The sequence below is a fragment of the Opisthorchis viverrini genome (assembly GCF_000715545.1).
Source record: "Opisthorchis viverrini unplaced genomic scaffold opera_v5_30, whole genome shotgun sequence".
Classification (NCBI taxonomy): Eukaryota; Metazoa; Platyhelminthes; class Trematoda; order Opisthorchiida; family Opisthorchiidae; genus Opisthorchis; species Opisthorchis viverrini.
The window spans coordinates 2,576,524-2,590,208 of record NW_008751686.1 but is presented as its reverse complement, the minus strand read 5'-3'; the positions used below and the strand labels follow the sequence as shown (position 1 = coordinate 2,590,208).

Below are 13,685 nucleotides of genomic sequence, written 5' to 3'. Positions count from 1 at the left end.
CCGGACACCCGTCTCAGAAGGTCTTTGTTGGTCCACTCAAAACCGCTCTAACTGGTCTCGTCAAGAGGTGAAAGTTTTGAACAAAATATGGCCATTCCAGGTCGAATGTGCTGTCCAAACGAGATGGTCCCAGGCAGTATGACCTTTAGAAAATTAGTAGCTGTCCTACCATCGGACCAGATTTTGTCCAAAAAAGCATACATGCACATCAGCGACACCCAGAAGTAGGACCCTACTAATGAAAAACCAATTAAGGTCCGAAGAACTTCGTTGTGGCCTCGAAGAGTTCGTTCAGGAAGAAGGCGCGATGGTTCGGGCCAAAATTCTTTGCATTGCGAAATAGGTTGTCCATGGTCAATCAAGTTTAAAGTATCATTCATACGTATGTCACCCCAAACTCAAAGTCTTGGTTTTGATTTCCGATTCGGAGTGAAAATACCAAGTGTGTTGCCCTCGAAAACCACTGAGATGCCAAAAATGCCACCAAACTGGTGGAACGATGCACTTCAAAATGAGATTTCTATCGTACAACCACCCAGCCTACTGAAATGATATTGCGGGATGGTTACATATGCAGCAAAGTATGAAACACCGCCTGTACTAGTTGCATAGTTGAACCGTAGCAGACATATCTTTCGGTCCCAAGTGGCCCTCCTAGGTCGTACCGATTGAATTCAAACGCGCCGATCTCTTTCAGGGAAAGATATCTAGTAGTAAAGAATATGATCTTTGATGAATTTCCATAGGTTTCAGGGTAACTCTTAACAAGTTGGGTAATGAATCAACGAGGGACTAGAATATTCAGTAGGAACGGAAAGCAGGCTGTCATAGAAATCGCAGCAAACCATGTGAGAACGCATGTCGAAAGCGTTCCGTACTTTTTGTTCGTTTGTTCACCGGACACCCGTCTCAGAAGGTCTTTGTTCCGTACTTTTTGTTCGTTTGTTTCTGAATGTTCTGTCTTACGTAACATGGACCAAATGTGAGTATCGTCCGGTTGGCCCGAAAACTTAATCGATGACGAAGACGATAATAAACGGAAAGAATTCAGCCAATACACTTAACAGGTACCACATTGTTGATGCCAGTCACCAAACTTCAAGACAAACCAAACAGCGTACTTTGGTGAAGGCAGTATCACCAGATATGGTTGAATCTGGAGACCAGCTTCGCTCTCCAGTCGTGTGAGCTGTTGATATGGTGGGGAGACAAGGGGTGGGATCTTGAAGAAGCGGTTTTTGGGGTTGGGTCCTTGCCGATAGGTCGGAATCGGCGATCCATGAGTCCAGAACAGATACCGAGAGGATGCGTTGAACAAAGTTTGCGAAGAGGACGCAAACGACGTTCAGTTTACCAAACAGGCTGAGCAAGTCCGGACTGGTCAATAAACAGTCGTCCATACAGACTTCTAAACAGTACAAGTGAGCGTCCAGCAAAGCATCCAGATTGGAAACCTGTGCAAGAAAGGAGTTTGAGGTCACGAAATTAAGGCGGAATTACAAACTGTGCGAGAAAGGTTCATTGATAGACAACAGAACGTTACAAGGTCACTTCCTCTGCTAAGTTCGCACTGGCAGTAGGCCCAAAACGATCTGTACTGCAGGCCGGTAGCTGTATGTAAACTGTATATAGATCCAGAAATGGACTAAATTACGACTCAGTGACGGACGGGCTGGGGAAATCTGGTAGAGACATGTATGGTTTGGGTTGTTTGTACACTACGACCGACGCACCTGATCTGACAGCTGGGATTGCCCAAAGCAACGAGGTGACCGCATACTTTTGTTTCTAACGAAGTGGGGAACTTTCGTTTGTGCAGTGAACAACGGGCGTGACGTGCACCAAGTTAATTTCGGCTTACCCAAGTCCGAAAGGACAGAGTAAAGGGCGTGGCGAAAGACAGGGAAACTGACCTTATCTATTTGGTTGTAAAAGTGATCCCACGTTGGTTCGATAACTTCCACCGCCATATAGTACTGAAAGTGTTGAATGAACGTGAGCATTCGCTGACCCAAAAGAAATGCCGTGGTAAGCCAGGTAGATTTCATGCAGTCCACTCTTCGAGCCAGCTTTCCCAAAACCCAACCGCTGAAAACAAAGTTTGCATACCCGAATTAGGAGTTGCGGACGCGTAAGTCCCCAAAACCAGTGAACATGCAATGCAAAACAGACTCACCTGCAGAGGCGTCTTTCCACGTGCTTACAATAGAACATGTGGCGAAACAGCATTTGGTATCGGTCCATCACTTGGCGATTCAGTACCAAACTGACGGGCCATGCGACACTGTAGTCCACAGAAAACGCTTCCAAGGCGGTCAGGTTGAGGTCTTCTATGGGAGTTGAGTCTACCGGTAGAATCCAGAGGGTGAATGGATTTTTATACGCTTCCGTGTTGCATGTGACAAGAATTTAGCTAATCTATATTAGAGCTGCAGAAGTGTCACCAGAATAAGCCTAGTCTATAAATGATAGTGGAGTTGTGCTAACGACATATCCCCATAAAGCACATTATTTGTATCAGAAACGAGCAGGAAAGATATAGAACGATCCCTTATTATAGAGACTGCCTACATTTAGGAATTTGCGTGGAGTAAAAATTGCTCGTATGATTGCACCCACCGTGACAGTACTTGTAAGGAACAATACGAACGTCTTCTCTCATTAAATATATTGTGAGCTGCGTGACTGCCCTCGTTCTCCATGGTTCTCCTTTTCCACAGATCCATAAGGCGTGACTACGAAGTACATTTCACGCTGAGGAAGACAATCCACAGTGACTCGGTAAGGCTTACTTCGTAGGTAATCCAGTGCAGAATCAGTTAGACATGATTTACTTATTCGGCTTGATACGCAACAGCTAGTCAGACAGCTTTCCGGGACATGCTAAATTCCTTCGCCTCTTGGAGTCTTGGAGTGCAAACAGAAGTCACCAGAACTATATCACATTTTTACTGGCCATCTCAGCATAGCGAAACAACCCGAGTATCACTACCGGACACCCGTCTCAGAAGGTCTTTGTTCCGTACTTTTTGTTCGTTTGTTTCTGAATGTTCTGTCTTACGTAACATGGACCAAATGTGAGTATCGTCCGGTTGGCCCGAAAACTTAATCGATGACGAAGACGATAATAAACGGAAAGAATTCAGCCAATACACTTAACAGGTACCACATTGTTGATGCCAGTCACCAAACTTAAAGACAAACCAAACAGCGTACTTTGGTGAAGGCAGTATCACCAGATATGGTTGAATCTGGAGACCAGCTTCGCTCTCCAGTCGTGTGAGCTGTTGATATGGTGGGGAGACAAGGGGTGGGATCTTGAAGAAGCGGTTTTTGGGGTTGGGTCCTTGCCGATAGGTCGGAATCGGCGATCCATGAGTCCAGAACAGATACCGAGAGGATGCGTTGAACAAAGTTTGCGAAGAGGACGCAAACGACGTTCAGTTTACCAAACAGGCTGAGCAAGTCCGGACTGGTCAATAAACAGTCGTCCATACAGACTTCTAAACAGTACAAGTGAGCGTCCAGCAAAGCATCCAGATTGGAAACCTGTGCAAGAAAGGAGTTTGAGGTCACGAAATTAAGGCGGAATTACAAACTGTGCGAGAAAGGTTCATTGATAGACAACAGAACGTTACAAGGTCACTTCCTCTGCTAAGTTCGCACTGGCAGTAGGCCCAAAACGATCTGTACTGCAGGCCGGTAGCTGTATGTAAACTGTATATAGATCCAGAAATGGACTAAATTACGACTCAGTGATGGGCGGTCTGGAGAAATCTGGTAGAGACATGTATGGTTTGGGTTGTTTGTACACTACGACCGACGCACCTGATCTGACAGCTGGGATTGCCCAAAGCAACGAGGTGACCGCATACTTTTGTTTCTAACGAAGTGGGGAACTTTCGTTTGTGCAGTGAACAACGGGCGTGACGTGCACCAAGTTAATTTCGGCTTACCCAAGTCCGAAAGGACAGAGTAAAGGGCGTGGCGAAAGACAGGGAAACTGACCTTATCTATTTGGTTGTAAAAGTGATCCCACGTTGGTTCGATAACTTCCACCGCCATATAGTACTGAAAGTGTTGAATGAACGTGAGCATTCGCTGACCCAAAAGAAATGCCGTGGTAAGCCAGGTAGATTTCATGCAGTCCACTCTTCGAGCCAGCTTTCCCAAAACCCAACCGCTGAAAACAAAGTTTGCATACCCGAATTAGGAGTTGCGGACGCGTAAGTCCCCAAAACCAGTGAACATGCAATGCAAAACAGACTCACCTGCAGAGGCGTCTTTCCACGTGCTTACAATAGAACATGTGGCGAAACAGCATTTGGTATCGGTCCATCACTTGGCGATTCAGTACCAAACTGACGGGCCATGCGACACTGTAGTCCACAGAAAACGCTTCCAATCAGGTCAGGTTGAGGTCTTCTATGGGAGTTGAGTCTACCGGTAGAATCCAGAGGGTGAATGGATTTTTATACGCTTCCGTGTTGGACAAGAATTTAATTTAGCTAATCTATATTAGAGCTGCAGAAGTGTCACCAGAATAAGCCTAGTCTATAAATGATAGTGGAGTTGTGCTAACGACATATCCCCATAAAGCACATTATTTGTATCAGAAACGAGCAGGAAAGATATGGAACGATCCCTTATTATAGAGACTGCCTACATTTAGGAATTTGCGTGCTTGCTGAATCGCGACTCTGCTTCGTGAGCTAACTGGCATAATCACGATAACGCACCGCTAACGGCGTGATCCGAACCAGATCGAGTGAGTACCTTGAGTTTGAAGTTAACGACCGTTCGGTTGTATTCACGAGGTTGAGGAAATAAAGCTATATAGGACTCAACACCGTAAACACAGGCATCAATAGGAGAAACAGGTATCCCTAACAAAGTTGGGTCAGAGAAAGGGGCGGAGAACTACGTATCGTTACTGCCGCCAGTTGGGGCAGCGATCCTTAGGCGCTAGAAGTCACACATAACCGAGTGGTGTCAGTATGGGCCGAGTGAGAACCGTTTAGCCAGCGGATGAATGTCCACCACTGAAAATACAGGGTCATTTGGTGCTAATGTGCTGCAAACGAACAACAGTCAACTTACCCTGGTGGGTATCGGATCCGGCCTGTAGAACCATCAGAATCTGAGAGATCAGGTCGTATTTATAGAGTACGACTCTGAAAAACAAGTCAACACGTATTGGGAAGAATTCAATGGACAACATAATCCCATTATTGACAAAAAATTTCTCATGAACGTCCGATTGTCCTAACGAATACGATCCTATAAAGCTACTAGTAGCTTCCATTCATTACTGTGGGGAAACAACCCCAACCCGTGATGTAAGAAAAAGAGACGACGCTGAAAACCAGTACGACTGAAGGCAACGGAACGAGGATGTATCACTCGGATGAATGCGAGCTTTCCGAGCTGAATTAGATTGAGACACACTAGAGTCAATGGTGACGTTTGAACTAGGGGAACGAGCAGTACTTCGAGCTTTCGTGCGTACCGACCGATTCTTAGGAATATGGGAAAAACACTGATGATATGAGCAAAAATCATTGCTGTCGATAGGCGATCGTCTCCAAACTGAGTGAAGATTTTGGACGCCTTTGATGCAAAATGTTAGAAGTAGAAACTAGTGCACTATTTCGAAAATGCTATGTAGCTTTTATCAGAAGACAAATGACTGAGATCACACTCAAAAGTACTGTATCGGTTTGCTAAATGGGTTAGCTCCTGTTCATTTGTTACCAAATGATCATCGTCCGTATAACTGAGACTTCATGAACTTGATATGATACAAGGGAACGACGCAGAAGTCGTTACTGCCTAATCAGAACAAAAAAATCAAGCGCAGTAAATATGAAAGTTGTGGCGATCACCGTTCTGTGTTGAAAGACAGTAGTCAATGTAGTCTTTCACACAGGTGGTTCGCTTAGTTGGCTAAATCACTTATTGGATGATGCCATACGAAGCAGGTAACAGGTTCATGCGTCGCAAATACCCTAGCGGATTTTTCGTCTCGTGCTGCTGCGCTTACGTTCCACTTCGGGAAATTCGGTGCAAAGGGTAATTTAACATCTCCGCTCATGAAACAAGTGCGCCTCAGTAAATAGGTAGTGTGCTGGAGAACCTCTATGCGTGCATGAAAGTTCCACCGAACATGCCTAAACTAAAATCCCACTGTTATGCAGTGCCACAATAATCGATATACCATCGTAACAGTGTCAGACCGCCACTGGGATATCCATCCCGCTCATGTCTGTCACCAGCACGGAGTATGTGCTCTCATTGTGCCCAGAATAAAATCACGAGCTCCAGTGGACACAGACAAATCAGCAATCATGAATCGGCCGATCCGTGTAATCGGTGAACGGAGAAAATAGGGTGCGAATCAAGGTTTGGGCATCAAACACACAACACAATCGATGTAGGGTTGGTCAGTCATATCAGTTGGGATTCATTGACGGGATAAAGGACATCCGAAAGGCAACGGGTTCAGGAACGATCAACAGCACCGGTTACCGATGTACACACACGACTGGGGCAACAGGAACTATGGTTAAGGGACCACTCTAACATGCCTTCCCTCAAAGTGAGTTCATTTCGGATGAGGACTGTTATATCTGCACAGTAATTTGAGTAAATCTCAGTGCGGAAAACACAGGCGAAGAGTCAGTTCCGTTTTAATCCGATTCTGTTAGGCTACCAGATGCGCTCCTCTGAACACGATAATTGAAAGTGACATGAATTAAAAATGTCTATAGGTGCATAGGAACTCCTGCCCCAACGATGGTTATTCGGCATTGTGCATGCGTTTCCTCCTTGTACGGTAGTTCCGGTAAATGTAGAACCGAATCTGCAGCCAGATTCCATCCGAATCTCAAGAAGTCGGGCTACAAAAAAAAGCCGAATTCAGTGCCTCCAAGAATTAATCATTCCTAAACCATATCCGGTTACATTGTATTCATGTAGTGTCTAAAGAATTTCAAATCGAGAGCCCTTCATGGGGACGCCCCCAGCTGGGAAGATGAATTAACAGTTTGCTTTGACACGACCCGAGATATAATCTCACCGAAGAGAAGTTAAATACCATATTTTGTGTGGTAATGTCCCTTTGAGGGATTTTATGTTGTTCAAACAAGACGGCATGCAGAAAACAATGTTTTGGTAGATCACCTTTGAAGAGCTTATTCCGTCAAGGAACAAACAAAACGCCCCGATTCTACTGCAGGAGGGCCATGTTTCCCCTCGACAGCAACCTCTTGCAAACGCCGAACTACTCTGCTCAGCCCCGGAGGTGTTCGCCCTACGTAGTTGGGGCCAGGTGAACTATCTCCTGTGTCCTTTCGGTAATATGTTGAGAGCAAGAGAGCTGATATACTGCGATTCATGCGTTTGTGTTGGGCCTCGATGCTGCTTGTTAACGGGATACGGTAGCCGAAGAGTTGAAACAAGATGCGCTGTTCTCAACAGTTTAGAGCTCGAATATAAATGGCAGAAGCCAAGTGAACTCCAAGGACGAACAAACTCACTCACTTGAGGTTATCTTTGAAGGGATCAACTGTTGCGGAACTGGTACGAATCGCGATTTCCAAAAGTGAACCCAATCGTAGCAGTGAGACTTCTGTAACCAGAACCAAATATATTGTAGGTAGTGATAGAGAGGTACAGAAATTATAAGCACACTCCGTCCGCACCCAGCAAAGCGGAAAGACAGAAAGGTTGCTCCTCGTGAGGCAGCAGGAACAAAACAAACTTACCGGTGCTGAGTTGGCACAATTCGGTGGCAGCAGCATCCATGAAATGAACGATGAAGTCCGCCTTGTCCAACAAGAAGTATCTTTTGATCGAGCTGGAATCGAGGAGATTGAATGATGTGAAGTGCGTTCAACAGTTCACAGAAAGTACACGACAAAAACATCTATTGGGTTGTGTAGTCTTTGGAAAGCTGCTCACACAGGTGTTTGAATGAAAACCCATAAAAGTGGGCGAAAACTGTCTCATTAGAAAGATTAAACTAGGCGGCTGGTTTCAATTCCCCCACCCAACTAGCTCATCAGGCGTATCGCCACACTGGACATATTGCCAGTGACTGACTCACTCCCCAAGAACCCACGACAGTGAACTGGATTCACTGATCGACAGTCATTTCAAACGGTTGGCATCAATCCCACTTCTCGTACAAGCCTGCAACACCGAATAACTCCTTTCGACTGTGCTTAACTTGGACGGTAACTTGGCCCAAGAAACACCCAAAGCTTGGAGTGTGATGCGAAATAGAATACCGGAAACTCAAAGTACTCAGCTGGTGTTTGGACTCGTTGGACAGCAAACGGACAACAAGTCTTAAAGTTTGCACACCTGTATCCACGCGTGCTAACTCATACCAGATAAGTTACACAGCAAACTTACTACTGAACTGGATGTGATCAGTAGGTAGTCTTGCTAACAGGAGCTCGAAATACCCCGGTGGTTAAGGCGCGAACTTACTTACCGGAAGACCCGAGCTTCGAACCCAACCTCGACATCTAGACTGTTCATGTCAGGGCTCTCGTGCTTGGCGTAGTAGCTTGGCACCGAAAGAGTGTTACAGCTGATCGATTGGTTAGGAAATGGAAGACTGCAGAAGTCATAGGTGCACCTTCCCAATTAGTAGACTGATGTTTGTGAAACCCACTCCTTTTATCACAGTAGTACAGGCCTGTGGTACCCCTTATTGGGTTCCATACGAAAATAACAGTGTTAAACCTTTTAACCGAGAGATATCGTATACTACTATCTAGCCCGAATAGTAACATAAAAAAAATCGAAAATGAAGAAACGCACCTCAAGTGCTCCTTTAGCTGGTTTTCTTTGACCATCAGTTTTAGTAATAGGCTGCTTGCGTACAAATGCGCCCGTTCAATTTGATCCAAATAGGCCGAATCTGCTTCGTCATATTCTAGCGTTTGTAATGGGGGCAATTCATAAGCATCCGCTAAACAGGTGGAAAAGTTGAAAAAAAATATGCACGTGATCTTGCAAGGAATCAAATGGAAGAAGTCGCATTATAACAACAAAAAGTCCCTCTCGAAGGTTCTACACGACTTAGCTCCACCTTCGTAAACACTCTAGTTCGTTAGATACAGTTGTCTCCTTTCCAGTGGACCATGTGAGGGGACCGACCGAGAGTGGCACCTTCTGAAAACGCTTTCCCTAAATGGGTACTATTATACCGTGTGATTCCGCTCCGCAGGACATACCAGTAGTCGCAAGATACTGAACTCAATAATCCACATCATGGAAAAAAAGCAGCAAAGTCTGCACCCCCGAAAATGTCTCCTCCCCGAAGTGACCGAGTTACTGCAGTTGATGGTGCTGGATGTTTTCCGTGACTGAAGTACCCAATCACACAACCAAATGCCCGCCTTCTAATTAACTCGCCACATAATTGTTAACGCCGTCCCGCAAGAGCAAGATTCTGAGAAACTGATAGAAAAAAGCCTCGAAACCGTACAACAATGCAGCCCTTACCGTAGTTTCGTACATACGACCCTTAAGACTAAGTAATATGCCTTTTTGGTGCCATAAGTGACGCAAATCAAATTGGTAATTTGTTGGAATATTGGTAGCTCGGGTGTATTGGTTGGTAATTGATCAGGTGGCTGTTGATCTGTTCGCCGAGCTTGGCAATTGATTTGCAAACGTTTCGTCACCATTCAAGGAGACATCTTCAGTGCGCTGTTGGTTGGGTCCAACCAACAGATCAACAGCCACCTGATCAATTACCAAGCAAATCAAATTATCAAACGTGATCCGGGTCTCGTGCACTGAGTTCATTACACTTCCATTAGAACTAATACAAATTATACACAATCTCCAGTGGTTCTCCTTGAATTGCAAGAGATCTGCTCAGAGATTGCACGTTATGAAGTATGACTTTGGACTTTGAATATGAAAGGTGCATACCGAAGGATGATATATATGAAGGTGGTCAGTCTTGTCAACAGTGGTTGTGATTAGCCTTCGTCTTCAAACATGAGGATGATGTTGTCTGCGACAAGCTTCGAACATGTCCATGCATTCACTCCATTAGTTCACCGACGACGAAGTTGAACAAGAATAGAGAGAATGGACATTCTTATCGGACACCATTTTTTGTAGGGAAGCTTCGGAAAGCTCACCACACACTGAGGTATATGAATATAGGGATTATGTTCACAAACGTCTGGGGTATATCTTTTTGGCCATGTGAAGTCAGAACTACCGAACGGTGGACAGAATCGAACGCACAAATCGAACCTAGCGACTTTTAGTAAGGGACATGACAGGCCGCGTCAATGGTCCAATTCGTCAAAAGGTAAAGAAAGTAATTGGTTTGCTCTTAAGGCGTCAAGTGTGTGATCACTAGCATTACCGGTCCGACTCGCTTTTAAGCTCATCTTACAAGCGTATCACGTGATCGGTTTCGAACAGACACGACCCACACAGAACTCTGGGTATCACTTATGGAGGGATTTGCGCCCACAGTGTCACTCCTTCATAGCGTATTGGATGAAATTCCTTTGGGTTCGCAACTTTAACTAAAAAGTTCATGCGTATTCAGTGAATACCTGAAGACCAGTAGACCTATTCCAAATTTAAAGATTTTCAGTTGAAAACGCACGCCATACAACAGAATGGCACAAAAGAATGATCATGTGAGCCCGCAACACATAGTAGGATCGATAGCAAATGACCCAAGACTCCAAACGAACACACATACACACGGTTGAATTAGTACAGTGGTAATGGACTCAGCTAGTATTCAGAGTTATGTGAATGGTTTTCAGCTAAATGCGTGACACGCAATTTACTGAAGAAAAAGCACACTTGTTACAAAATCGATGTTTAACGAAGCCTATGAAGGGCCTCAGGCCAGAACTTACCACTGTTCAAACGTTTACCGGATAACTCCGACTCTTGTCACTTTCAATTCCAAGCCAGCAAATCTGCTGACCAAAACAGATCCATTTAGTTGCCCCTGTAAAAAGTGTCCCAGTCAAAAACTAACAAAACCGCCGATTAGCTGGCGTATTCAAAACAGATGGACCAAGTGGTTAGAGCGCGAATTTACTGACCGGAAGGTCCGTGGTTCGACCCCCACCTTTGCCTCAACTTCCCCTGTCTACGCTTGGGCAACCTGACAATATCCCAGCCCTCGTGCTTCCTTCTGGTGGCGTGGCAGTTAGGCACCAAAGGGGTGTCACAGCTGAACAATTTATTTATTTGTTTTCCAAAACAGACCAAGGAAATCGTTTGATCGCACTCACAAAGATCGTTCAAAATGTCTAGATGTGACAAAGTTTATATCACATCAGCGTGAAAGAGTTCCGTGATAAAACAGCTCTACCGAGGGGGCAGAATGATATCCTTCGAATTTTTTTTATCGAAAGCCGTGGCTGATAGAAAGAAGTCTACTCACCACACTGTTGCACGACGTTCAAATACTTCCCCGCGTTCAGAATTTTTGCCAGATGGGATCCCAGAAAGACGGGTAGGTTGTGAGAGACAATTGTGTAGTGCTGTTCCCAGAAGAACGTCCAATCGATAGCCTCGTTTGCCAGCCGATCCAGCTGATTCGGAACCTCGTTGAGAGTACGGCCATTTTGCAAGAAGTCAGGCATAGGGCCTGCAGCAATAAAAAACTGCATTGGAATAAGAAGAAAGAAAATTAGTAGGTATCATGGCAACAGAAAAGTGCACTGGGGACTCTGGAAGACGTTTTACTCTTAAAAAAATAAGCTACCCCAAACTTGAACGATGAAAGGAGGACAGTGTAGCTGCGGGACGGGTTCAATTCGTGCATGATAGTCGGTCAAATTGTGTAGAAAATGGCTCTATAACAGAATATAACTCACAATAAGTTTCTGAGATAAGTTCCACATAACCTGACGTGATCGACAGAACCACGGTTGTCTCAGGGTCACGCTCGTGTCCCTGTGAGCTCATAACAACGATTCCCGTCAAAAATAAGCTACCCCAAACTTGAACGATGAAAGGAGGACAGTGTAGCTGCGGGACGGGTTCAATTCGTGCATGATAGTCGGTCAAATTGTGTAGAAAATGGCTCTATAACAGAATATAACTCACAATAAGTTTCTGAGATAAGTTCCACATAACCTGACGTGATCGACAGAACCACGGTTGTCTCAGGGTCACGCTCGTGTCCCTGTGAGCTCATAACAACGATTCCCGTCGACCCAACGCTTCACAGCTTCGGCCACTTTGACTGATTGGACCCAGGAGTTTCAAGAAGGTCAGATTTGTGCTTGGTTGAATTCGTAGTCGGTGGGCTGAACTCGTTACCGGGTAAAACTAAATTAAGGCCCGCGTCACCAAGTAGTGTACGAATATATCTAGGTAAATGCTCCTTGATAAATTGTTCTTTAAGTTCAGTCGATATACGTACCAGGGGAGCTAACCGTAAAACCAGTTAGTTCACGCCAATCATGAAAAAACTGCACATCCAGTAGTTGGAGCAGGACAATACCCAGCGGAGAACACACCATGAGGAACCAGTGCGGAAAATTTCTTATCAGCGGAAGGTCTAGGACCTACTTCATGATATGTATCCGAAATCACTCCTCGATAGATCCATTTTTGAAGGATTTCAAAGAACGGTACAGATGCCTGAAATAGAAGAATGAATTTGTAGCGTTCAGGAAAACAACAGTCCACAACATGGCATGATATTCGGAAGAACATCCCCGGTTGAGAACTGAGTGCTATCTAGTGCTAACTAGTCGGCTCCCAAAGTACAAAGCTTTTGCAGCTTTCAGACACCTACATGAAACGCCATTCTTACTAGAAACCAGATGACGGACGAGCTGAGGTTAGCGTTATCAGGATACGACATGATAATGAAGTTTCCTCAAAGCCTAACCCAACCGATTACTCTCGGTACGACCACCCCAACTACTACGAAGAGTACGTTCTCAGTAGGGTGTGTCATAGAGGATTCCTTGATTCAAGCGTAGCCGCAAACCGGATGGGATCTCGCGTAGCTGCAAACGGTAGCGTTGAGAAACAAAGAAAACTTCCTACGGTATATTGCATCAATGATGGAAACCTCTAAGTAATATGCTGTGAGACTCCTCCTGCTATATCCAGCTAACAGGACTCATAGTGGATTGTGGTTTACAAAACTGGACACACCGTCTCATCACAATGATATCCGAAAATTCAAGCATTCGTGCCTATGAGATCCTTCGCGAGGATCGCGAAAAGATGGTGGACAACCACTCAAAGTTGATAATGTAGGAGAGCCCTCTAAAAGCTCTTTTACAAAAAGAGGTGCCCATTAAGAATGTACATCTTGCGATTCCTGTTCGGATTTGCCATGGGAAGCAAACGCTAGCAGGCTTTCCAAACCGTTGTTGATAGAGCCTTGTCGGTCTAAAGTAGGCTCGTGGAGGAGCAGAAAGCGCAGATAAACTGACCCCCATCAAACCATCTTTCGGCATGAGTTTTGCACCTACAAAGGGAGAGTCATGGTAAAAAGTACATGGTTTCCGAACATGTCTTTCGCAATTCAAACAGAAACACTGGAATCATGAAACATCTTCAGGTCTTTTACCACTGATTTCTCGGAACCGCTGCTGGTGTTGGAAGGCAGTTGGGGAAAAAGCGTTTTGCTGCACCCACTAACCATGTCCTAC

General features: G+C 45.1%; 1 protein-coding gene across 1 annotated transcript in view; it reads right to left on the bottom strand.

Moving 5' to 3' along the window:
- The window catches only part of T265_02486 (hypothetical protein), a gene marked incomplete at both ends in the record, with an annotated part of 39,741 nt that overhangs the window by 11,548 nt on the left and 14,508 nt on the right, over nucleotides 1-13,685 (bottom strand). The window contains 9 exons of the mRNA XM_009166735.1: nucleotides 1,122-1,454; nucleotides 1,914-2,088; nucleotides 2,177-2,345; nucleotides 5,101-5,174; nucleotides 7,543-7,630; nucleotides 7,767-7,858; nucleotides 8,833-8,983; nucleotides 11,450-11,672; nucleotides 12,586-12,657. Of these exons, the coding sequence (XP_009164999.1) occupies nucleotides 1,122-1,454; nucleotides 1,914-2,088; nucleotides 2,177-2,345; nucleotides 5,101-5,174; nucleotides 7,543-7,630; nucleotides 7,767-7,858; nucleotides 8,833-8,983; nucleotides 11,450-11,672; nucleotides 12,586-12,657 (1,377 nt within the window). The remainder of the gene's footprint in view (nucleotides 1-1,121; nucleotides 1,455-1,913; nucleotides 2,089-2,176; nucleotides 2,346-5,100; nucleotides 5,175-7,542; nucleotides 7,631-7,766; nucleotides 7,859-8,832; nucleotides 8,984-11,449; nucleotides 11,673-12,585; nucleotides 12,658-13,685) is intronic.